At 35.2% G+C, this 26,921-nt stretch overlaps 1 protein-coding gene across 1 annotated transcript in view; it reads right to left on the reverse strand.

Moving 5' to 3' along the window:
- The window catches only part of RAB3GAP1 (RAB3 GTPase activating protein catalytic subunit 1), a 121,524-nt gene that overhangs the window by 38,980 nt on the left and 55,623 nt on the right, over positions 1-26,921 (reverse strand). Inside the window, exons 6-13 of the mRNA XM_068545220.1 lie at positions 16,886-17,005; positions 15,817-15,982; positions 11,532-11,631; positions 8,882-8,963; positions 5,029-5,097; positions 3,669-3,742; positions 1,410-1,502; positions 824-993 (exon numbers count right to left, since the gene is read on the reverse strand). Coding sequence (XP_068401321.1) covers positions 824-993; positions 1,410-1,502; positions 3,669-3,742; positions 5,029-5,097; positions 8,882-8,963; positions 11,532-11,631; positions 15,817-15,982; positions 16,886-17,005 — 874 coding nt within the window. The remainder of the gene's footprint in view (positions 1-823; positions 994-1,409; positions 1,503-3,668; positions 3,743-5,028; positions 5,098-8,881; positions 8,964-11,531; positions 11,632-15,816; positions 15,983-16,885; positions 17,006-26,921) is intronic.

The following is a 26,921-nucleotide window of genomic DNA, read 5'->3' on the forward strand; positions in this document are numbered from 1 at the left end:
ACAAATTGCCAGAAGTACGATTATAACTACAATTATAGTAAGAGTAGCTATCATTTAGCAAAGGCCTATTTTATGCCAGTGTAACAGAAGGTCCTTTAGTACTCACAACAATCTCGCAGGTTTTTATTAGACTCATTTCAGATGAAGAAACTGAAGTTAAATGGCTTGTTCAGAGTCATACCATAAGTCAGGATTAAACCCTGTGTATGGCTCCTAGGCCAGGCCTGTTCCACCACCCTATACCTAGGAGACACCCTAGCCCCTTCTAGTACTCGCTATAAAGTTTTCTCTGGACTGTTGTGAAAGAAAGTTTTCGAGAATACCATTCTGATCATGTCAACCTTCTGCTTAAAATGGCATTAAACTGTTAAGATGAAGTCCAGTGCTTCAACATGGCAGGTTACCTGCTACTCTCCTCATCCCTGGCCACCCTCTGGGAAGTACCCTGCCATATACCAAACTGTCCAACATGCTCTCTCAGGCTTCTGCTATTCCTCTGCTTCTAAACCTTCTTCCCTTTAACACTTAGCTCAAGTGTCCCTCTTTACGAAGCTTTCCCGGATCCCCACACTGCTCAGACAGAGACAGATGCACCCTCTGCTGTGTTCTCACAGCCCCTTTGCCAGAATTCTCACATGTAACATGGTACTGTAACTACTATTTACTTTCCTTCTTCCCACTACACTAGTGGGGACTCAATGTGGAGACGATGTTTTACTCATTTTATATTCCCAATCCAGTGCCTGCCACATAGATGGGATTGAATAGATAATGAATAAATGAGTGTGCATAAAGACATATAAAAACATTACATTTAGTTTACCAAGAGAATAGTATTGAGGACATCATTATTCAGTGGTGATTCTTCTACACCTCTCTGTTTTCGTATTTTCTTCTTTGCAGTGTGTACCATATTTGAAACTGATAATTTATGAATTGGAACCGGTGCAGGCTCTGTCAACTTTGACAAAGCATGAGTTATATCAGCAACTTCTATAAAAAGAACAGAAATGAATACATATTATATCACCAACCCTGGCAGGTTAAAGTGATGAATAAACTGATGACTGTACAGAATATTTTAGTCACTCTTTTCATTAGTGACTTTTTACTAATACACATGTTCAGCTTTATATGGATGCATGATTGACAAAGGTGTAGCATAATTTCTGCCCAGGGAACTTCAAAAATAAACCTCTAAAACCCTGCTTTTCGAAATATCTTACATTTTTGGTGGAAAGAACTTATTAATCACACAATGTTTTAAGCTCAGGGTATATAGCCTGGAGAAAACGGTAGCTGCCTAGTTCATCAAAACTTGCTTCCCCAACATAACTCAAATTAGAAAAATAGATGAAAAGTTGCCGGAACATCTGAAAATAACTTTTAAAAAAGGAGAAAGGTGTCACCTCTTCCTTCTTCCTCAAATGTGGATCGTCCGAGAATCTCATCAGTTGACTCCTTTCGACGGCAAATTTTAAAAAACTCAGTGACAAAATCACCTACATAGAAAAAAATGTTACTCATTTTTAAAACATTAAGTGAAAGAAATCAGTCCTATAAATAAGAGTACATGTCTTTTCACAAAAGCTATTAGCTAAGATATGATAGAAAAAGAACCATTCAGTTTTTCTACCCTATCCAAAAAGTAATCCTACTTCAAAGGTAGCCTTGCTTTCTCTCCATAGCCCAGGATATTAAAAGTTTTTCCTTAGAATTACTTCTAGAATGAAAGGAAAAAATAATTGAACCTAATATATTAAGCAGTTACTATTTGCCTGAATAAGACAAATAGTATCTATTCTCATTAAGTTGTACAAGTAACAAGAATATTACTATATATATGTAGTGGTCTTCTTTCCCTAGCTGCCACCCTACTAGAATTCTGAATCCATTAGAAAAATAAAAATAAAAATAAATTCTAAAGATATGTTTCTACAGGATTAAAAATCATGTAGGATGAAGTTATTTCAGCTCCAACTGCATGTTAATGATATGCTTTGTGTCATTATAAGAAAGGGGGAAAAGGTTTGATATATTCTAAAGAGCTTCTATGAGATATGTTTGCACAAAGAAATTAAAGCTTAAGAAGAACCATCAGTACTAAAATTATTAGACAATACAATATACTAATTACATCCAAGTTTCGGAATTCACCAACTAGTTCTGAATAAACCTGGAACATTTTCTGGAGTTCTTCAGACAAGTAGGAAAATCCTATAATCTAGTCATATAAACTATACGACTATAGCTTATTGTAGTATATGACTACATAATCCTATAATCTAGTCATATAAACACAAAGTTAAAGAGACAGGGTGAGATTATGGGACAGAAACTTAAAATGAGAATACTTTTAATTCTAAGGTCCTCTGTAATTATCACAAAAGTCAGCGGCTGAGGAATAATAAGGAACTAGGAAAAAATTTAGTGACTAAATTTAATAATTTAGTAAATCAATGATTAAACAAGAGAAACCATTTATTGAATACTCATTATAGACAGGCACTGCGTTAAATGTGATACACAAACACACACGTGCATGATCTTATTTGATCCTCTCACTAACACTCTGAAGTATGTACTCTTGTTACCTCTATCTTACTGACACTGGAAGAGATTGTGCAACTTGCTCAAACTGGTGGATCTAGGATTTCAAACAAGGTCTATCCAACTCAAACTCTTGATATAAACCCTCTACTATCTCCCTATACCCCAAGACAAATTCACTGATGGCAAGAATTTTACCTTATCTTTGTATTCACTATTATATAGTTAGCACAGATGGCAGTGCTAATAAGCATTTAATGAACAGCACATAATAAATGATAAAGAGCCCAAGAAAAAAATGCTTTAGAGAAATGCCCTAATATTGTCATCAATAACTCCTCGGTTGAACGGTAATTTATCAGGTTAAATGAAATAAAGGTGGCATGGATGAACACAGAAATGAAGAAAATAATTTTCATGTGTACTAAATATAAGAGAGAAAAAGACTGGAAAGAGGAGGTGGGTTCAGAAGATTTCATGAAAGAGATATTATCTACAAAAATGGGAAGGGAAAGATAATTCTAGACATGGGATATAATAATAGGATCTGAATACCAATGGATAGCTTTTAAAGTATTTCTATTTATGTTATTCCACTGACTTCTTCAGATATCCCTATGATGTGTACAAGATTATTAACACCTCTTTTCCTCTATCAGAAAAAAGATTTGCAGGTACAATACAGAGCCCTATAGAAGGGCTCTAAGAAGACTGTCAAATTCACTGTGGACTGCAGAAGACAAAAAGGGGTTCCACTCACTACAATGGAAGATGCACAGTATGCCACAGGAAGGAAAAAAGGAGTGACATAAAAGCATCAGGAGGATAAAACTCAGGTCATGGGAAAATACAGAGAATTTCGAGGTACAGACTGGTTAAAACCAAATGACAAGAAAGCATGTCTGCTAGTACTATTCAAGAGTAACCAGAAGGACTCACTGCTGTTGACAAAGGTTTATTGTTAATGGAGTTAACCGAGGAGGTCACAATGTAAAAAAATAAAAATAAAAAATACTTTTCGGATAGGTGAAATAAAGTATAAAGAATACATTCAGTGTTCCTGATCTGGAGGATAGACAGATTCGTGTTATTTCAGGAAAGGAACATAAACATCTTACCTAGCAAACACTGAGGATTATCAGCTTTTCGAACTCTAACAGACCAATGGGGAGCCTGAACAGGATCCAAATCACTAAAATGCAAAACAATAAACACAAGATCCTATTTATGGCAATCTGCAAGACTCATACATTTACCAAAATGCAGTCTAATGAAAACATTATATAGAAGGACAAGCAATCCATTTTGCCTCCCTTAAACTTACTGTTATTCATATGCAGACCATTTAGATAAGTTTAAAAAAAATAAAACCTTAAGACTTCAAAGTTCTTAGACAAAAAAAGCACAAAAGGAAAAACCAAAATCAAAACAAACTAATCAAAAAACATAAAAATGATCCTGACAGGCAACATACAGTGATAATCTAATGAGAATTACATTTTAGGAATAAAGAAAACGAAACGAGAAACAAGCAAGAATCCATAATAATTTTAATCTGCTTTTTGTTACACTATTTATTAATAAAAAAAGAAGCTATAAAAATTTCCACAAAAGTGCCCCATTTTCTCAGTTAAACAGATTATGGTGCATTCACTTAATGGAATACTATGCAGCAATTTAAAAACTGACAACACAGATCTACATTTATTAAATGAATAAATATATTAAATGAATGAAGCAAATTAATATATAAAAATATACCTTAAAAAGATATACCCCCAAAATGCTAACTGGTTATTTTTTAAGTAATGAAATTGTAGGTAGTCTTTACCTTTTTCTTTTAATTTATTCATCTAAATCATCTGATTTTAAAAGTTCATGTTACTTTTACCATCAGAAAATACAACACATTTATTTTAATTATTAAAAAAAAAGTCTTCTATTTCTCACTGTTCTGCATCAAGCATGAGAATGTACTAGAATTATGTTCCTCCTTCTCCATGTTCTTCCAGGATCGTGCTCACTGTAATTTTCAATTTTTTCCTGTGCAATTTTCTATTGCACAGGAGTATATGACATGGATGTCCTGTTATTTGACATTTAATGATCAAATATTATTCCCACATATTTTGATAACCATCATCTCTTCAAAGCCCTTTATCAAATGCTTCTTACCAGCTAAGAAAAGTTCAACAGAATTATGCACTGAATCCCAAACTGCTTAAAAACATCTTTGCTAAAACCAAGTACGATTCAGATTGCTCATTTTCCCGGAACTAAGGACCCTATCTCCAAAGCCCACAGCTTAAAACACATCTATAATACATATCAATCAGTCTAAAAAGGGATCTTTAAAAATAGAAAAACAACAACCAACTGTATCAGAAACTGATACAAAGAAAAATTGCTAACCACCTGGCAGTGAATTTATTCTACTGAAGTTTGTGAACCTCAATGTACTACTCTTAACATACTTACGAATAAACATCATTATCCACAATGATACCTTCAGTCAGGTGAGGCCATGTAGTTGCTAAGTGGAGTTCACTAAAATAAACAAAACGCAAAATATATCCATAAGCTTTAATACTGTATATATACATCCTGACTCAACGATTCTACTTCTAGAATTGTATCTTCAGTAAATAACCAGAGATGGTTATACACATAAATATGTTAAAAGTGGTCATTATTTATAATACAATAAAACTGTAAACACCTGGTTTAGCAAACGGTAGCACATTTATATAAAGTTAATGTCTGCAAGAAAAAACTATGCTATACATAATAGCCAAAAAGTATAAGTAAACCAAATGTCTATCAGCTGATGAATGGATAAATAAAATGTGGTAGTATTACATACAATGGCATATTATACAGTCACAAAAAGCAATGATGTACTGATTCATGCTAAATGTGGATGAACCTCTAAAACATGCTAAGTGAAAGAAGCCAGACACAAAAGGTCATATATGGTATAACCCAATCTATATGAAATGTCCAGAATAGTCAAATCCATAGAGGCAAAAAGCAGATTAATATTTGTCTAGAGCTAGAGGGCCTAGGGAGCCTAGGAGGGGATAACAGTTAAGAGGTGAGGGGTTTCTTTTGGGGGTAATGAAAGTGTTCCAGAATTAGATACGGATGATGGCTGCACAGCTCTGTAAACACTAAAAACACTGAATTGTATACTTTAAAATTGTGAATTTTATGGTACATAAATTATATCTCAATTTTGAAAACACCATGATACAGATCAGGAATTGGCATACTTTTTCTACAAAGGACCAGAGAGTAAGTATTTGGGGCTTTTTATGGGCCATGTAGTTTCTGTTATATTCTTGTTTTTTTTCTTTTAAAACCTTTAAAAATGTAAAAACCATTTTTAGCTCATTACCTATACAAAAACAGGCTATTGGCCAGATTTGGTCCACCGGTCATAGTTTGCTGACCTCTTATTATAGATGAATATTAAATTTCAGAAAGTTTTCATGTGAAATTATAAAATCAAAAACAAGCCACAAAAAATGTACAAGATGACATACATTTATAAAATGTACAAAAATACTGTGCAGAAAAGAGTTATCATAGCAGGCCTGATACTTAGAAAGGCCTACTTGCAAGGTTGGCCCCTGGCTTGACATCTGGAAACTTGAATTTCAGGAGGATTCCTACCATTCCCTGGTAAGAATGGCTCACTCTGCCTAAATTACCTGTGCAAACAATACGGTTTATGCAAACATCTGGTTTCCTTCTGGTACATGCTAGGCAGAGGGTGCCTACGTGACCAGTCTCTGATTAAAAACCCCAAGTGCTGAGCCTCTAATGAGCTTCCCTGGTAGACAGCCTTTCATACATGTTGTCACAGTTCATTGCTGGGAGGATTAAGCGTGTCCTGTGTGACTACACTGGGAGAGGAAGCTTGTCCTTGGTTTGCTCTGGACCTCACCCTATGTGCCTTTTCCCTTTGCCATTTTTTGCACTGTATCCTTTTGCTGCAATAAATCATAGGCATGAGCACAACTATGGCTGCGTCCTGTGAGTCTTCCTAGCAAATCAACCTAAGGGTGGTGTTGGGGGCCCTTGTTGCATATATATACATAAACATGTACATATATATACCTACTTCATGCATATGAAAAATACTGGAAGCACATAAAGCAAGCTGTTGTCAGTGATCACCTATGAGTAGGGGGGTTATGAATTTACTGATTTTTCTTTTTTTCCTGTCTAGATTCTGAACCCACTTCTTATGTTTGGAGAGTACAGAAGCCAAAAGGGCCAATTATTTCACTTCTCTGATATTTGGTGATGCTCAACTAACTAGCAACTCCTGTCTGAGACACTGAATCTATAAGTACAGTTAGGAATTCACTGTGAGAGCAGGGCCAGCACTACACAACAATGCAGTGTAACCTTGGTTATGAACCGGACAACTAGGCACCCTTGGCTCAAGCCTATTTTCTGAGCCCAGTTCTACAGTGGTCCCAATTAAACTTTTGAGTTTGAGTTACCAAATACTTTTCCAATAAACTGATTTTTTGCTTGAATTAGAGTTGACGACTACCATTTGCAACTAAACAATCTGACTACTAAACATATGATTTTTGCCCTTTTTTTAACGTTATCTAAATTTTTTCCACTGAACATGAATTTATTATTTTAGATAAAACTAATTTTTAATGTTAAAAAAATGACCAAAAACAGTATGTGATATCAGAGGACATGAATGGTTAGAGGTTTAAAACTATATACTCCCGAATATTTTTAGGTATGAACCGCAGATTCAGTTCCTAAGCTTTTATGACTATGGCCTCTCCTCTCCAACTATAGAACAATTTCTTTGACAAGGAGAGAAGACACTGAAAAAAGCCTCTTCATTTCCTCTTCCACTACCAAAGATGCCTTTTCAAAAGCACAGTGCCCACAACATCTGCTAATCACTGTTTGATTTAAATGGTCTGCCAATGTGCACCATCTTACCCTCAACTTATTTCTGTATTCTTCTTCAATCACTTGTTCCTTTGCTGACTGACTCCACATGATGATATAAATTTGGAAGAAATATTTAATCATTAAACCTTCAGATTTCTACCAGGTTGATTTATTTCTCTCCCCCTAAAATTTTCCCTAAGTGAAATTCAAATAAATGAACCAGTTGGAGGGCCACAAATATATCTGTAATCCACCCTACACCCTTTCTCCCTTGCTCACTACATTCTAGCCATGATAGCCACCTTCTATTTTCTTCAGTAAACTCGCCAAGCTCTTTCCTGCATCAAGGCACTTTGCACAGGCTCTTCCTTCCACCTGGAATGGTCATTCTCTCACTCTTTGCCTGGCTAAATCCTCCCCTAATTGAGACTCAGAATAAATTTCACTTCCTTTGAGAAGACTTTACTGATAGCATATCAATCTAAACTAGTTCCTCACTTTACTGTCATTACATCCTGTACTTTTCCTTCAAATTATCCCACAATTTGTAATTGTATGTTTATTTAGGTGATTAGTTCATCTATTTCCTTTAAGTAGACTGTAAATGCCAAGAAGGCAGAAACTGTTTTATTTACTTCGGTATCTTCCTTACTTAGTATAGTGCCTGACACATATAATAAATATCAATTTTAAAAGATACTCACTTTATTGTCTCCCTTAAGTGATTTTTAAGTTAAAAGTAATATTATTTCTACCTTTAAGTGAGAGTATTAAAGATATATGTATACATGTGAATATATTTTTTTAAATAACCAAATAGTTTAACAAATGAGACAGCATCTATATCTGCACTGTTTATATTTTCCAAATATTTTGCTATCAGTGATTAAAATTTTCAACCCCTGCATTTTCTTGTGAAACAGCTTTTTTTTTTTAAGTTCAGTAGTTCTTCTAGAATAGCAACTGGGTAACCTATAAGGTCACCCTCGTGTCTCTTACTTATGTCTTAATTTGTGTATTTTGAAAAAGTGGCCAGGAAAAATGAAAACAACTGTTAATTCTGGGTCATGGACATATGAAAGTTTGTTACATAAAATATTGTCTGTGCTTTTCAATATTTAAAATACTTCCCCCAAAGTATACCAAGAATCACTTCTATAAGGAATAATCAATAAATTACATTATGTACATTTTATGTATTACTTTAAACCCTCTTTTACTTCTTAAGTTACAGAGAAAAAAAAAAAAAGATGGACAGATTGTTACATGTAGGTCTCTATTTCCAGTACTACATTCATTCCAGGAGGCTGCAGTATTATAAAACACAGTAAAATCAACATCAATATAATTTAAAAAGTAAAGTCCCACAATTCAAATGATATAATGAAATTCGCACCTAATAGGATCTTCACAGGCACCAAATGGTAACTTGCCAAATTCCAGGCCTCCCACTTCTCCTCCTACAAGGGCATCTATATCTAAACAAGAAAAAAAATTTTTCCATCAGTTAGCCAAAAATGGAGAAATAAGAATTTAAATCTAGGTAGGTCAGCCCTTTGAGAAATTAAAGTTTTAAAAGTGTCTACATTAAGATATATATAGCAAGTTAGAGAACAGTCAGATATTAAAGACTTCCCCCAAGAATGTTATAGTAAAAGGACACATTTAATTCCTATTTGTAAAGTGCTGTATTCAAGCTATGCACTCTAAATTTTACTCTTCTGAAATAGTCCTTAAATATTACTCAAGAGAATATTATTCCTGTAAATTTCTTTTCATTTTCTCAGAATGTGATTAATAGCATCTAAAAGAAAGATTATCTGAGTATTAAAAAATTTAATCATCAACCTACATTCATCAGTTTTGCTGTCAATAATTTCTGAATAGCCCAAATTAGTCATCATTAATAAAACCTTATATCAGCTGACAGTACAGAGAAATATCTGAAGTTCAGAAAAGAATTTCCATTCCATTATGAATGGTATCTGAGATTAGAGAAAAATTTAGAGGGTATATCACCCCTTAGCTCCATCCCTCTTGAAGAAGTAATAAACACTTCTAAAAGACTTCGAAAAGATTTCTCTTTGAAATAATAGATGGTTGTTTTTAATTATTCACACTACACTAAGAATTTCTAAAATTAAAGTCTACTCTTGAGTTATGAACACTCCCAGATTTGCTAAAATTATGTTTGACAATTATCTACATCTAACTAAATTATTAAAATTAGTTATTAAACAAGTAATTATTAAAATTACTTGAGTCAGTCAATTTTCTAAAGTCAACTCATTCCATTTTTCCAACTAAAGAATGCTTACAATAAAGATCACAATGACTAGCTTTACTATAAGATGTGAATTAAGAGCTTCAAAATTTATAATAAGCACTTTTTTTTTTTTTTTTTTTTTGGCCACGCCGCACTGCACGCAGGATCTTAGTTCCCTGACCAGGGATCGGACCCATGCCCCCACTGCAGTGGAAGCACGGAGTCTTAACCACTGGACCGCCAGGGAAGTCCTAAGCACATTTTTTAAACCAGTAAGCTAAAAATTATTAATAGACTATAACTGTACAAAACTTTTAGTCAAATTAAAAGTTGAAAGGCTACACTGTAGAATGAAAGGATGATGGGACTTGGAGTTTGACCAGGATTTAAATGTGAACTTTATCACCTGGTGACCATGTGCCCTTGGGCCAGTTACTTTTGTTCTCTAAGAAAGATAATAATACTTGTCTCATAGGTAAATGGGAATTACCTGAAACAGTATATAAAATGCCAGGCACAGTGTCTGGCCCATATTACATGTTCAGTCCCTTCCCTTTAAAAGAGAAAATATTAAAAATTTATATGGCTTTCAATCCACTGAGAAAGAAGGTTAATATTTTGATGCCCATTTTAAAAAACTAGCAATAGAACATTAACAAAGGCGTACTGTTGTCTGGAAACTAAAATTACCAAAACAAACATTTGAGTCTTCTAATATAAATCTCAGCTTAGCTTTTATTTCCCTCTGTTGTAGTTTTAGATGGAGTTCTTTTACTGCACATTAGTTTCAAATTATTCAGTGGTATATAAAATAAAACAGTAGTAGTATATATAACCACCAAAAGCTAAATGTACTACATTAATTTTAGTATCATCCCAAGATAATCAATTTACTATTTTCAATCTCATAAACAAACCAACCATTTTGGAACAAAAATAAACAGTAAAGAATATTATTTTATTATAATTTATTTCTCTTTGAGGAAGGTAGAATGGAAAATGCTTTCAGGCTAGTAAAATCCTTGTTAATTATTTTATAGGTTTATATTAAATTTCTTATTAGATAGACTTGGATATAATTGCACTTTTTGTGAGAGAAACATCCAGGAACCTAAACCTCACTTAATTAAGCTAAATGTCCACCAGGCTGAGCTTTTCTACAACTTAGATAATGTCTGTTCATATCTGTGTCCTGGCAGAGCCGGCCTATTATAGGCTAATAATTAATGACTGTTAATGAATCAGTATATCAATGGTTAAGTAGGTAAAATAATTTTAATCACATTTTTATAAAAATGCAAGTTAAAATATTCTACAGCTCTTCCAAGCATAAGTGTATATGTATATACACATCTTTTTCTCTTTTCTGCTTTCCTTATTTAGCCCTCTTCTTCAAACTCCACTCTCTGTAAGGTTCTGTGCGTGTCTGTTCTCAGCCTATGAGGGTGGCTTCTCTTATTATATTCTGAAAGCAGACATTTTACTCATTACACACTAATTTGCAGCACACGATGTTCCACAGCAAGGGAATGCTTTATAAATAATATTAGCTTTCAAAAACAGATTGTCAGGTATAGAATAATTCTGTCTCTAGAACAACCTACACAGCTTTTTTTAAGAGAAAAAAATGATAAAGGTAATGAAATCAGCAATATTACATTTAAAATGAGTTACAAATATTTCAAACACTTGAAACACATTGTTAAATAGTTTTAATTTCTGAATATATTTTCTCTCCATTTATATTCAGTAAGTTAAATATAGTTCTAAATTATCTCACCTGGAGGCTGCTGAGGCCAAAAATACTGCTGCCAATCCTGAAGTACATAGGTAAACCGTATAGCAATACTAACTGGAGGCAATGGAGTTAAAGTACATCCCTAGGAAATAAATGCAAAGACAATACCATGTAAATGTTAGTACCCTTGTAAATACCAGAACCAAATTTCAAACTATTGGAATGGATAAATTACTACCTTCATGAAATGTGGATTTTCAGATTACAGTGTTAGATATGGCACGCACATTCTCACCATGAAAAATGTATGATATTCTAGCCATTGAAAAGGAAAACAAAGTCACTAAGTTATTATAGCCAAAGGTGCAGAATTTAGGAAAACATTTTCATGGGAGAAATTCTCACAGCTTAAAAGCTCAAGAGATGAATTAATGCCAGAGAGCAAATTACATTAAAATAAAGCTGTTTAAACTACTACCAGGAAAAGAGATATTAAATTTTATTATATAAAGTGCTCTTTCAAAATATCTTATACAATTTTAATTATACAAACATAATTTCTTACTATTCTCTTCAGCCATGTTGAATGTGGAAAAAAATGTGACTCATTTTTAAATAAGGTAAAACTATTATATAAAGTGTAACACTAGGTTTGAGAAGATGATGTCTTTTCTTTCTTTTAAATGAAAATAAACTCAAATTAAAGCCAGTCTTGAATATTTAACCAGAATTTTAGACTGTGACAAACGGCCACTCATGTAGTTTCTATTAATGAATCAGAAAATTTAGATCTATCTTTACATTCATTAAAAATCATAAAAATTAATAATATCATCCAAACATCTCACAATCTCAGCTTCCCTTAATAATGGTTAACCTGTATTAATGTGCCATAGGACCTAAATATGCATAGGAATGACCTAGTAAGCTTGTGAGAATGTAGGTTCAGTAGTATTCTGCATATCTACCCAGTTTCCAGGTGTTGCTGATACCGCTGGTCAGGAGGAATAAAGAGACATTTAGCTCAGCAGCAGCATCTATCAATGTCATCAGTAACTTTAACTGAACACAAACTCAATCTCAAGTCACAACATAAGGTAGCTGCCAAAAAAAAAAAAAAAAAGCTAATTCAGTTTTGGGCTGCTGTGTCCTAGACAAGCAAGGTAAGGTTCTGGCTAGTCAGGAATAATTATTTTTTACTCAGGTCTAGATATCAAACGAGTGTTCACCTGTAATTGGGTGTAAATGACCTAGAAACCATAACAAGGTCACTTTGACATATAACCTCCGCTCCAGTCACATAGCAATGTAGACAAATACAGAAAGAGATGACCAAAAAGAAATACCTAGGACCAAACATGACATAAATATCTTTGTGGGACCTAGAAAAGGTACAGAAAATCCAAAGTGTTAAATGGGGCTCAAGGCATATGCTTGCTGAGTTCCACATGCAGACGAAGGCAGGGAGAGCCAGGATTACAGGCTGCATTAAATGGAACCAAAAGTGCTCACCCAGAATAAGGGTACTGTAAGACTCTCTGCTTAAGGCAGACCCTGAGGCAGGGCACTCCTGCTTCGTGCAGTGGCTTCGTTGGAAGGTATGGGGCTAGGGAAAGTTGTGTGAGTGGGGGACAAACCCACTCTCATGACCCAAGCAAGCAATCCAATGAGTCCAAGACTCAATGTGCAATACCCCAATATCAACACGGAGCAAAAGGCTCCAAACATCATTTTAAGATCAGCGTCTGAAATATTCTTCAGGTAAGGAGCAACCGCAAAATTACAAAACCACTCGAGAGGATGGGAGAGAAAGTTAAAAACTGTAAATAAAGCCTTCATTCAAAATGAGCCTGCAAACAAAATTTCCCCAGAACATGAAGAAATGTAGTTCTAAAAAAGACAAATATCCAAAACAACAATCAGAATATAGAACTATGAAATATAAGGAACATCTGACAGAATGAAGAATGTCTAAACTGAAAAAGGAAAGACTAGGGTATGAGAGAGTTTTCAAATATTTAGAGGATTATATGGCAAAAGAGGATGTGATTCCAAGGGCAACCACCCTCTGCTGCCACCCTGCCAATGAAGCCTTTTCTAATAATTAGATCCATGTGAAAATGAAATAAACTGCCAGTGGAGGGTGAGTGCCTTGGAACACTTCCAGTAGATTTAAAGAGTAATATTTATAAAGATAGCTTTATAAAGAAAGTATAAGAGAGCCACATATTGGGTAGCTTTAACTATGTAAAACCACTAAAGTACCCAAACCAAGTCTCAATTATCTTAACTTCAACTCTATCAAATCAACTTTGAGAAATGTTTCATATTTAGACAGGTGAGGTTTGTGAAAGTTCTGACAGATGATGTGATAAACTGATTAGGAACACTTTTGTTTTTAAAGTACAATTAGTAAATAGTCATAATGAAAGTCAGGCTCCACAGATCAAGGTGCTCCCCAGTTTCACTAAAGAGAAGTTGAGTAACGTAGAAGAGTGACATACAAGATCCATGAAAATAACGTTCACTAATGTTTTTTAAGAAGAGGAATAAAGCATTAATATTTGTATCTGACTAGAATTTGATCTAAAATAATTAAATATAATTGAAGACTTCTGGTAAGAACAAAGTAAAACTAATGCGGTAGAAATAACACACACTTGCCTTTTTCAAAAATTCCTCAAAGCAAGACGTGTAGAATTAACCAGTACTTAAAGCATTTCAAAGTCCAGAAAGGTTTTGAAAAAAAGTTACATACAGACATGGAACTTCTACAAGATATGCTTCTATGCTTTTTTTAATAGAGATAATCACAAGAAACAGCTAACAATAGTTATTTTGAGGAAAGGGACTAAGGGTATAAAGAAGTTTTTACTTAAATTTCTTAACCCAGGATATGCAGACTTTTTTTTAAATGTCAAACGGATTTATCTGGGTGGTGATAATCCTACCACCCTGCTATTTATGGCCTCAAAACTGAAAACATATTTTTTACGAAATTAAATTCTAATCCTAAATATCTTTCTACAAACAATGTATGTTAAAAAAGACGTTTCAGCGTTTTTTCTTACATTTTTTTCCTTTTCAAAATTTGCAAACCTTCAGAAAGGTTGCAAAGCTAGCGTAATGAATACTGGTATGACTTTCACCAAGTTCACCAATTAACACTTTGATACACGCACATACTACCATATATTTACATAAACAATTTTTTTGGCTGAACCTCTGAAAGTTAGTTATAGGCATCACGGCAATTCACCCCTAAATACTTCAGCATGTAATTCCTATGAACAAGGATTATCACACTCAAGAAGTTTAATATTGATACTATTTTCTAACATACAGTCCATATTAAAATTGCCCCAACTGTCCCATTTGTGTCCTCTATGGCTATTTTGTTTTGATCAAGGATCATGCATGTTATGTCACTTTAGTCTCCTTTAGGCTAAATAGCTCCCAGCCTTTGTTTTGCCTATTATGATACTGACATTTTTAAAGAGTCTGGGCTTTTACTTTGTAAAATATGGCTCATTTTGGAAATATGTGATTGTTTCCTCATGTTTTGATTTATGTTAAACATTTTTAGCAGGAATGCAACACAGATGATATATCCTATTCAATGTACCATACCTGGAGATCAGTTTGTTAATCAAGTTTGATCACTTTTAGTGAAATGGGTGCCAACTTAATCACTTAAGGGGACTATTTCTCTAAGTGGAGAATCCCTTCCACCACTTACTTACCTGGCTTTGCTCTCTTTTCTAGAGGTATTCACAAATAGCTCCTCAATCTAGACCCTAATTCTTCCCCCAGAGTAGCACAGGCAAATCCTCCATATCTCTGTGATAGTGTTTTTAAAGAACACCAAAGATATACTGAGCACATCCAATTCAGCCCTGCTGCTCTCAGTCATAGAATATAAGCCTGATTAATCTTAAACATCAAATTAAATAGACCCTTGGGGGGAAAAAAAGCAATTCAGAACCCAAAGAGTTCACATCTCAGTTACTCAGTCAGAGCCCTGAACAAGCAACTATGCTGAAGCTCACTCCTGTGGTGAGGTTGGCAACATTACTATTAGAGGAAAAGGAGTATAAAGAGTTAACGTAGGAGATAAATGTTAACAAACTGAACAAACAAAATCAGTTAGAGCAATAGTACACTAAAAATCTAACTGGACACTTTGTTTAAACATACACAGTAATGTATGTGGTCAATTACATCTTTCTTCTAAGTAATTACATTTCAACATTAGAAATATTTCTATGTAATCAATAAATTACCAATTACTGCTTTTATAAGACTGAAAATATCAATGCCAACTCACAATCTTTGATTTGAAGATATCCAGCAGACCTGATAAATGAGTGTACTGATTTGGCACTTTTCGAAGATGAACCATTTCAAAATCAGTTCGGACACCAGGACCCTGACATTCTCCCACATACATTCTTCGCCATTTGTGATGAATTTGCACGAAGAGTGGCACCTGGCTATAGGGCATAATTAAAAAGGAATAGACTGTAAGTTCACTAAATACTGAATAACTCCTAAATCTCAAGTTTTTCCACTATTACGTTATTTTAATCTCAACTATTTAAAAGCACTAAACAAGGAATACTCCCCAGACTCACATTTAAAACAAAGACACTCTTAGTTCCTTTTCTCCTTACACTAATAAACTGAAGAAATTATCATTTAGTGGCACTTTGTAGTCAGAAAACTATTTTTAAATGGCTGAAAGTCATAAAAAAGCAGAATAAAAATTTTCTTGAATAAAAGTGATCCTATCATATGAGGCTTTCCAAGGTCATAATAAAACTTGATTCACAGGCATTAAGCAATATAAATTAAACCCACACTAGTGGTGAATTATTTTTTACTTTATCATTTGAGGACATAGTTATCCTCCTTATTCAAAGATTGCCATAACCGCAAATTAGCCTACTCACTAAAATCTATTTGTAATCTCAAAATCAATACTCGTAGCACTTTCAAAGCATTTGAAGACGTGTGCAGAGAAACAAAAAATCTGAGTTACCTGAATGCATGTTCCTAGCTGAGGCTGAACAAGGGGATGCTCTGTCATCAAGTTTTAAAATTAGATTTTGCACCAAAATTTAAATAAACGAAACATTTGGAAGCAAAATACAAAAACAGTACAATTTATTCTCCATTTTAAATAGTCATGTAATATTTCAGTAAGTTTCCCTTTAGAAATGCTTTCCCTAAAGGTTTTGTTGAGTTTGTCCTTACATACCTTATTCCAATATAATAATGTACAAGTACTAATCTTAATCATACTCAAAAACCTAACAGTAATCACTTTCCCTCATAAATTATAATTTAGAATAGTTCTTAAACTCATGTCAAGGTTTTTCGAAATGTCCACCTACCAGCCAGTGTTTCCCAAAGCAACAGACACAGAACTCAGAAGAAGATTGCACTTAGATTCACTGAGAACAGCATCATTATTTGCAGCAGGGGCGATCACCACAAACTCTCGGAGTCCATACCTTAAAAAAAAAAAAGAATCACTGCCATTAAACAAAGGAAAATGTCAGAATACTAAAATTTATTATTTGAGAAACATGAAAAAATTTCCCTGAAGGAAACTTAGGCTTGAACTACAGGTCCTTCTTTCTTTCTCAAATGGCAATTGAATCTATAACAACCTGGATTTCCTTCATTTGGTGAAAAATTTCCATCATTCATCTACTGTTTTCTCTCTATTCTTTACAAATTAGGAGCAGTTTACTGAAATCACAAAGAAAAAACATTAAATAACAGGTTTGTCTTAAAAGTTAGCTTTCAAAAATAAAAGATGAAAGCCAGCACTGACATCTTGCGTTAATTAACTGATAACATTAAGTCCACTAATGTGGAAAGATAAAATTTTAATAGATTCCCTAAATGTCAGGAAAAGAATTATCAGCCATGATGTACTTGTGCTGAGAACATGGTTTACTCTAGTATCCTAATTAAGGAATTTTTATGTTCTTTTACTCAATAACATATTAGATAGGAATCACAAAATTATCAGAAAATGGCTTACTCTTGCTATGGTATCCTACAGTAATGAAAACTTCTCATTTAGTTGACAAGTCCTTTAAAAACCACACATTTGTAGCCAAAATTTACAAAAATGTTAAGGTCAAACTGGTGATCTTGCCTCCTGAAAATTCCTACCCTATTCACTCCCCAATGTATTTTTATTTAATAATATTTTTAAAATAAATTTATAAAAGGCGTTACTCATTTGCTTAATTTATTTTAACTCTATGTAAACAGTTATGAATGCTTATTTTTACGAACATTCTCAAGAAAACCCCCAAAACAGCAATAAAAAAAAAGATTTAAAACATTTTAAAGTCCAACCCATAATCTGTCTACTGTTTAGATGACAAAAATTTATTTCATCTTCTCACCTCACCTCCACCCTCCTACCCCTGAAATCAAAATTAGTTATGTAGAAGCAGCATCAAATACTGGAAAGAACCCAGAGCTGTGACTTTTAAGCTCTAAAGGTCTTTAAATACAGTTTTCTTCTTTCTTTTCTTAATGTCCTTGGAAGAAAGGAAACAAAACAATATTTTGCCTTGGTATCCCCAGGCACTAGAGTGAAACCACTGCCAACAGTTTCTTGGTCATTCTTCCAGAACTATTCCATCCATCCATTTACTCATCCTATCCTCAAAAAAGATTACATTATATATACTTTTTGTACCTTCTTTTCAAAGGTTCATCTCCCCTCCTGATCAGTACTTTATTTCCATTACCTGGAATGTTTCCCCTACACTCAACTGCCATCACAGAATAGCAATGGATTCTTTTTTTGAAGATTTATCTCAAATACCACCCCATTACCCCTGTTAAATATGCTCTCTTCTTTGATTTCGAATGTATTTTTTCTATTATCATTATCTTTAAGAGATCAATATATACAAGTGGTTGACAGGTACATGAAAAGATGCTCAACATCACTAATCATCAGGGAAATGCAAATCAAAACCACAATAACAAATCGCTTTACACCTTTTAGAGCGGCTATCATCAAAAAGAAAAGAAAAACGAGGGCTTCCCTGGTGGCGCAGTGGTTAAGAATCCGCCTGCCAATGCAGAGGACATGGGTTCGAGCCCTGGTCCGGGAAGATCCCACATGCCGCGGAGCAACTAAGCCCGTGCGCCACAACTACTGAGCCTGCGCTCTAGGGCCCACGAGCCATGATTACTGAGCCCGCGTGCCACAACTATTGAAGCCCACACGCCTAGAGCCCATGCTCTGCAACAAGAGAAACCACTGCAATGAGAAGCCTGCACACCACAACGAAGAGTAGCCCTCACTCGCCGCAACTAGAGAAAGCCCGCAAGGAGCAACGAAGACCCAGTGCAGCCAAAAATAAATAAATAAAATTTAAAAAAAAGAAAAACAAGTACTGGCAAGGATATAGAAAAAAAGGAACCCTGGTGGGAATGTAAATTGGTGCAGCCAGCAGGAAAAACAGTATGGAGGTGCCTCCAAAAAATTTTTAAATAGAGCTACCATATGATCCAGCAATTCTATTTCTGGGTGTTTATCCAAAGAAAACAAAAACTAATTCAAAAAGATATATGCACCCCCATGTTCAATGCAGCATTATTTACAATAGCCAAGATATGGAAACAACTTAAGTATCCATTGATGGATGAATGGATAAAGAAAATGTGGTATACATATACAATGGAATATTATTCTGTCATAGAAAAGGATGAAATCTTACCATTTGCAACAACATGGATGGACTTGAGGACATTATACTAATTGAAACAAGTCAGACAGAGAAAGACAAAGTAACATATGATCTCACTTACATATGGAATCAAAAAAAAAAACCCAGAAAACAAACAAAAAAAACCAAAAAAACACCTAGGTCATAGATACAGACAACAGATTGGTGGCTACCAGAGGTGGCGTGTGGGAGGTGTTCGAAATGGGTGAAAGGTTCAAAAGGTACAAATTTCCAGTTATAAAGTAAGTCATGGTGATGTAATGTACAGCATGGTGACTATAGTTAATAATACTGTACTGCATATTTGCAAGTTGCTAAGAGAATAAATCTTAAAAGTTCTCATCACAAGAAAAAAAAATTTGTAACTGTGTATGCTAACAGGTAATAACAGGACTTACTATGGTGATCATTTCACAATATATACAAATATCAAATCATTATGTTGTACACCTGAAACTAATATAACATTATATATCAATTATACCTTACCAAAAAAAAAAAGGTTGTTCTTATGCACACTGGCTTTGTCAAGAAACCTGATTACACTTGCTAATAAGCCTCCTAGTGGCAATAACGAGGAATTAATTTTTTAAAAAAGATCAATATAAATCATTGATTTACTTTCCCTACTAGAACTACTTGAGCCTGAGACCATGCCTTCATCAAGTAAACAAACATTAGGTGGGAGCTTTAAAAAATGAGCAAAATCAACAACAACAAAACATTAAAAAATAGACAAAGGATTTCGATAGACATTATTCTGAAGAAGATATACAAATTGCAAATAAGCACATGAAAAGATGTAGCCAACATTACTAATTATTAGGGAAATGTAAATCAAAACCACAAGATACTACTTCACATCTATTAGAATGGTTAATATTAAAAAAGCAAAAGAAAACAGAAAACAAGTATTGACACGGATATGGAAAAATCAGAATGCTTGAGCATGACTGGCGGAAACGCTAAATGGTACAGCTGCTATGGAAAAGAACACAGTGGTTCTTCAAAAATTTAAAACGCAGGATGACCAGCAATTCCACATCTGGGACAATACCCAAAAGAATTAAAAGCATGGACTCAAAACAGATATTTGAACACCCATGTTCACAGCAGCATTATCCACAATAGTCAAAAGGTGGAAACAAACCAACTCTCAATTAACAGATGAATGGATAAACAAAATGTGGGACATACATACAATGAAATATTATTCAGCCTTAAAAAGGAAAGACATTCTACATACTACATACTACATACAACAACACAGATGAAATTTGAAGACATTATGTTAAGTGAAATAAGCCAGTCACAAAAGGATAAATATTTTATGATTCTACTTATATGAGGTACATAGAGTAGTCAAACTCATAGAGGCAGAAAGTAGAATGGTACTTAGCAGGGGCTAGGGTAGGAAGGAATGGGGAGTTATTGTTTAATGAATACAGAGTTTCAATATGGGAAAATGAAAAAGTTCCGAAGATGGACAGTGGTGACGGCTGCACAAAAATTTGAAAGTACTTAACGCCACTGAACGGTACACTTAAAAATGGTTAAAGGGGCTTCCCTGGTGGCACAGTGGTTGAGAATCTGCCTGCCAATGCAGGGGACACGGGTTCAAGCCCTTGTCTGGGAAGATTCCACATGCCGCGGAGCAACTAGGCCCGTGAGCCACAACTACTGAGCCTGCACGTCTGGAGCCTGTGCCCCGCAATAAGAGAGGCCGCAACAGTGAAAGGCCCGTGCACTGCGATGAAAAGTGGCCCCCATTTACCACAACTAGAGAAAGCCCTCGCATAGAAACGAAGACCCAACACAGCCAAAAAAAATAAAGTAAATAAATAAATAAATGTCAGGAGCTCTTTAAAAAATAAATAAAAATAAATAAATAAATATAACAACAACAGAAAAAAGTAGGCTTTGAAAAAACAAATGGTTAAAATGGTAAATTTTGTTGTGTGTCACAATAAAAAATTAAGCATAATAAATAAGCGAAACTAATATATATTTCCAATAATAAGAAATATAAATGGCTAATAATTCTATTAAAAGATTTTCAACCTTAACAGTGACTAGGTAAATGAAACAAGATATCACAACCTATTAAATCTGCAAAAAATATAAAACACTGATAAGATCCAGTGTTGGCAAGAGTTTGGGATATGCCACAGGTGGTGGTATAAACTCTTAAAACATTTCCAGAGGGCAAAAAGGCAAAATATATCAATATTTAAAATTCACAAAATTTGAACTAATTATATCTCTCTATATCTATGCTACAAAAACATTCATACAAATGCACAAAGATATATGTACTATGAACTTCATTATAATAGTTTAATTGTGAAAAACTAGAAACAACTTTAAGCTCCTTCAACAGAGAAATGGGTAAATAATTACAGTACCTCCCTATACTAGGAAAAATTTAATAGTCATTAAAAAAAATAAGGTAAATCTGAACTTAATGATATAAAGGCTATATGAAATGCTGAGAAAAAAGAAATATATATCACAATAATACATATAGTAAAATCCATATAAAAAAATCCCCCAATGCGCAAAAATACATATACATATAACTCACATATTCATAAAAAGTATATGATGGACATAACCCACATTTCCCATGGTTTTGTTCTTGGTTATCCAAAATTAAGAAAGCATGAGATGTTTTAGCCCACATTTTTGCATATGTGGAAAAGGGAAGGATGTGGAGGAGAGAGTGGGAAAAGTGAAAGGGGAATGTGATGTAAGATAATGAGTTTCATTAATAAATCTTTATATATCCTATAACTTCTAGTTTAGCAATTTAAATTTATTTGGAGCTCAAATGCATCAACATAAAAAATAAAAATCCCACTATGGCAATACTTAATCATAGAGTTGTTTTATCTAACAAATTACATATGTATACTAAATACTAAGTTTAAATATAAATGAGCCTTAGCATCACATCCTCCAATTGAGAAAGGTAGGACAATCTACCACTCACTTTTCCCTTTTGTTTTAAGATGCCTTTTTCTTTCTTGCTTGCTACAATTTTAAAATCCTTACATGTATTACTTTAGAAAGAAATATACTCAGAGCCTCTTCAAACAGTATAAAGAATATATGCATAAAATAATGGATCACCAAAAATGGTGGTGATAAACAATGAAAAAACCATTTCTTAGACTTATTTAAATCCCTAGCATCTACAAAAATAACTGAGAAAATGGAAGTGTTCAATAAACAACTGCTTTTTTTTCAATGTTTTCCCCCAATGATCCTTCGATATTGCATTCTGTATCTTTAATTTATAATCTACTATAACCAAGCAGGACCCTATGGGCCCTTCCTGGAACAGGACTCCCACCCATGTCCTCTGCCTACCTTCTGTCTGTAGAAAAACTTTAGTCAAAGAATAAATTTAATCAGAGAAGTGAGAAAATGAAGAAAGGAAAACAGTCAAGCAAGACAAAATAATAATAGTTTAGCCATCAACAAAGTCAAGGACCTTTAATTCCTCAAGGGAGGAGGAATTAAATATTCTGAGCCATATTCTTTGAGCTGTTTTGCAGATACTGAAACACCCACCAGGTGGGAGAAGTTAACTGTCTGTGGCCCACAAGCATGTAGGGCCCAGACCAGTTGGAAGCAGAAGGTTGATGATGCTGACTCCCAATTACCTCACTACCAACCAATCAGAAGAATGCCCACGAGCTGATCACATGCCCCACAAACCACCCCCTCCCTCACCCTGTCTTTATAAACCTTTCCTTGAAAGCCTTCGGGTCTTTTAAGCACTGGCTGCCCTGGACTCCTTGCTTGGCTCCCTGCAATAAATGCTGAACTTTCCTTCACCACAACCCAGTGCCAGTAGACTGGCTTGCCTGCACACAGGCAAACGGACCCAAGTCTGGTTCAGTAACACTGCTAGGTTAATTTTGGTAAAATCTAGCAATTTTATACAATATAGCTCCATTTCTTCCCCTCTTTCTTTGTGCAATATTGTCATATATATTATGGATACACGTTACAAACCCAACAATACAGTGCTATAATTATTGCTTAAGCAAACTTATGTTTTAAAAAAAGAAGAGAATATATCTTTTGTATTTATTAGGGAATTTCCAATGCTCTTCATTTCTTCCTGTGGATCCGAGTTACTGTTTTCTTTAATACTGCCAGTAAGGCGGGTCAGCCTACAATGAATTCTCTCAGGCTTTGTTTATATGACAATGTTATTTCACCTTTATTTATTTATTTATTTATTTTTAAAGATTTATTATTTTTTTTTTAAAGATTTATTGATTGCTATGTTGGGTCTTCGTTTCTGTGCTAGGGCTTTCTCTAGTTGTGGCAAGCGGGGGCCACTCTTCATCGCGGTGCGCGGGCCTCTCACTATCGTGGCCTCTCTTGTTGCGGAGCACAGGCTCCAGATGCGCAGGCTCAGTAGTTGTGGCTCACGGGCCTAGCCGCTCCGCGGCATATGGGATCTTCCCAGACCAGGGCTCGAACTCGTGTCCCCTGCATTAGCAGGCAGATTCTCAACCACTGCGCCACCAGGGAAGCCCCTTCACCTTTATTTTTGAAAATAGTTTTGGTGGCTATAGAATTCTTGGTTGATAGTTTTCTTCTGTTTCAGCACTCTGAATATGTCACTGTACTGCCCTCTGACTCCCACTGCTTTTAATGAGAAGCCAGCGAGCAGTATTGTCCTCTTGTACATGATGAGTCATTTTTCCCTTGCTGTTTTAGATTCTCTTTGTCTTTGGGTTTCAGCAAGTTGACTAGAATGTATCTAGGTGTGGTTCTCTTCTGTGTTTATCCTACTTGGAGTTCATTGAGATTCCAGGGTCCCTAAGGAATTTTTTTTTCCTCCATCAAACCTGGGAAGTTTTCAGCCATTATTTCTGAAATAATATTTTCTGCCCTTATCTTTCTCTTCATCTGGGATTCCCATTACAGTATGCTTTGGAACAATGATACTGACCCACGCATCTCTAAAGTTCTGTTCATTTTTCTCTAATTTTTTCTTTTATTCTTTGGATTGGATAATTTCTATTAATCTTTCAAATCCACCAACTCTTTATTCTGCTATCTCAGATCTGCTTTTGAGCATATCTGGTCAAAGTTTACTTCAGCTATCCTTTTCAACTCTAGGAATTTCCATTTGGTTCTCTATTATAATTTTTATTTACTGAGGTTTCCTATTTGACTCATTGTTAGTCTATTTTTAATTCTTTCGATACAGTTCCTTTAATTCTTTGAACACACTTATAACTGCTTTGAAGTTATTGCTGAATCCAACCTCTGGACCCAATAAGAGTCCATTTCTACTGACTGTTTTTTTCTACTTACACATGTCACACTTCCCTGTGTGACCTTGCAAATCTATTAATTTGTGGTTGAAAATTACATTTAAGTAACATACTGTAGTAAAATCAGGTCCCTTTTACCTTTCTGCTGGTTGTTAGTTTCTTTTTTGTTTGTTTGTATTTAGTAAATTGCAGACTACAACTGTGCAATCTGTATTCCCCAAAGTGTTCTGTTACTTATATCTCTATTCAGTAATTTTATTCTTATTTTTTAGCCTGGCTCCCTAGGGGCTACTCCTTGTCTGTATAGCTTAGTGGTAAATCAGTAATTGGGGCACAGATTGTGCTCAAATGGCTGAACCCATAAGGCTTCCCTTCTGCTGACTGATCTGGGTGTCCGGGTTGGGGAATGCATACAAAGTTGCAACCAGTTCTCAAGTTAGGGCTCTCTTGGGTCTCCCATGCACTCATGTAGTTTCACTATCATACAGGGATGTGTACAGAGTGTATCCAGCTCTACTATGGCTTTCATACAGGATCTCCCTGTTAAATTTCTGAATAATCCACCACTGGCTTTGGACTAGGTGTGGAACCTTGACCTAGCAAAGGTACAGGGTTTCCCCATCCATTCTCAACTGAGTCTGCTACTTTTAGTAGGCAAAGCCACCGGCTTTTGCCCTCCACCCAGAATCAAACCTGCCCATCTGGCAATAGAGCTGATGGTTTTCACTGCCAACCTAGACTGGAAAGCTACAGTTCTCATCAACACAGACTGGGGAGAAGAGGGGGAGGTGACAGAAACAGCAATGGGCAAAAGGACCAGAGGTTCCCTCTATTCTTACCTAAGCTCTAGCAGTTGCTCAAGAATAAATGCTCCTAAATTTATTTGCCTCTAGTGCCTTGAAATGGTTGTTTTGATTATTTTTTTTTTCCAGTTTCATACTTTTTTTTTCACACTTTTTTTTCCAGAGAGGAATTGAAAATTCTTCATGTCACAGTTACCGGAAGTCCTCTAAATGTTTGCTTTTGAAAGAATAAGAACATTTTACAGGTCCTTAGGGCTAAATACCATTCTCTCAAAACTATCAGGTTCTTTTACACGTATCTCTTTCTAGGACTAGAAAAAAATACATTAAAATCACAAATATGAATCTTTTTTTAAAAAGCTATCATAGGGGCTTCCCTGGTGGCGCAGTGGTTGAGAATCTGCCTGCCAATGCAGGGGACACGGGTTCGAGCCCTGGTCTGGGAAGATCCCACATGCCACGGAGCAACTGGGCCCGTGAGCCACAATTACTGAGCCTGCGCGTCTGGAGCCTGTGCTCCGCATCAAGAGAGGCCGCGATGGTGAGAGGCCCGCGCACCGCGATGAAGAGTGGTCCCCACTTGCCGCAACCAGAGAAAGCCCTTGCACAGAAACGAAGACTCAACACAGTCATAAATAAATAAATAAATAAATAAAAGAACGTGATTTCTTTAAAAAAAAAAAAAAAAAAAAAGCTATCATAGGGGCTTCCCTGGTGGCGCAGTGGTTGAGAATCTGCCTGCCAATGCAGGGGATACGGGTTCGAGCCCTGGTCTGGGAGGATCCCACATGCCGCGGAGCAACTAGGCCCGTGAGCCACAACTACTGAGCCTGCGCGTCTGGAGCCTGTGCTCCACAATAGGAGAGGCCGCGATGGTGAGAGGCCCGCACACCGCGATGAAGAGTGGCCCCCACTTGCCTCAACTGGAGAAAGCCCTCGCACAGAAACGAAGACCCAACACAGCCAAAATTAATTAATTAATTAATTAATTTTAAAAAAGTGAAATTCTTTAAAAAAAAAAAAAAGGGAGAAATGTTTAAAAAAAAAAAAAAAAGCTATCGTAATTATTCAACTACACAGCTGCCAAGATTTCTTATGGACCGTTGCTTACGCTGTTGCTGTTTCTTTGTGGTGACCAATAAAGTGTGATTGAAGGTGAAAGCCCAAAGACCAGGCTAGACAAAGGCAAAATCAGAGACAAAATCTGTCCTCAGTTAAACCCAGCTGTACTTTCAGTGTATTTTTCTAATCTCAGTAAAGTCTCCCCAGGCATATAACATTTATGCTCTCACTTTTTGTATTATTTTCATATTGCTGCTGTAACAAATTACCACCAACTTGGCAGCTTAAAACAACACAAATTTATTATCTTTCAGTTCTATAAGTTAGAAGTCTGACGCCAAGTCTCACCAAGGCTAAATCAAGGTGTCAGCAAGGCTATGTTCCTTCTGGAGACTCTAAGGGAGAATCCATTCCTTGCCTTTCCCAGTTCCTAGGGGCTACCCTCATTCCTTGGCTCATGACCTTCTTCCATCTTCAAATCCAGGAACAGCAGGC

Source organism: Eschrichtius robustus, chromosome 5 (assembly GCF_028021215.1).
Source record: "Eschrichtius robustus isolate mEscRob2 chromosome 5, mEscRob2.pri, whole genome shotgun sequence".
NCBI classification, from domain to species: domain Eukaryota; kingdom Metazoa; phylum Chordata; class Mammalia; order Artiodactyla; family Eschrichtiidae; genus Eschrichtius; species Eschrichtius robustus.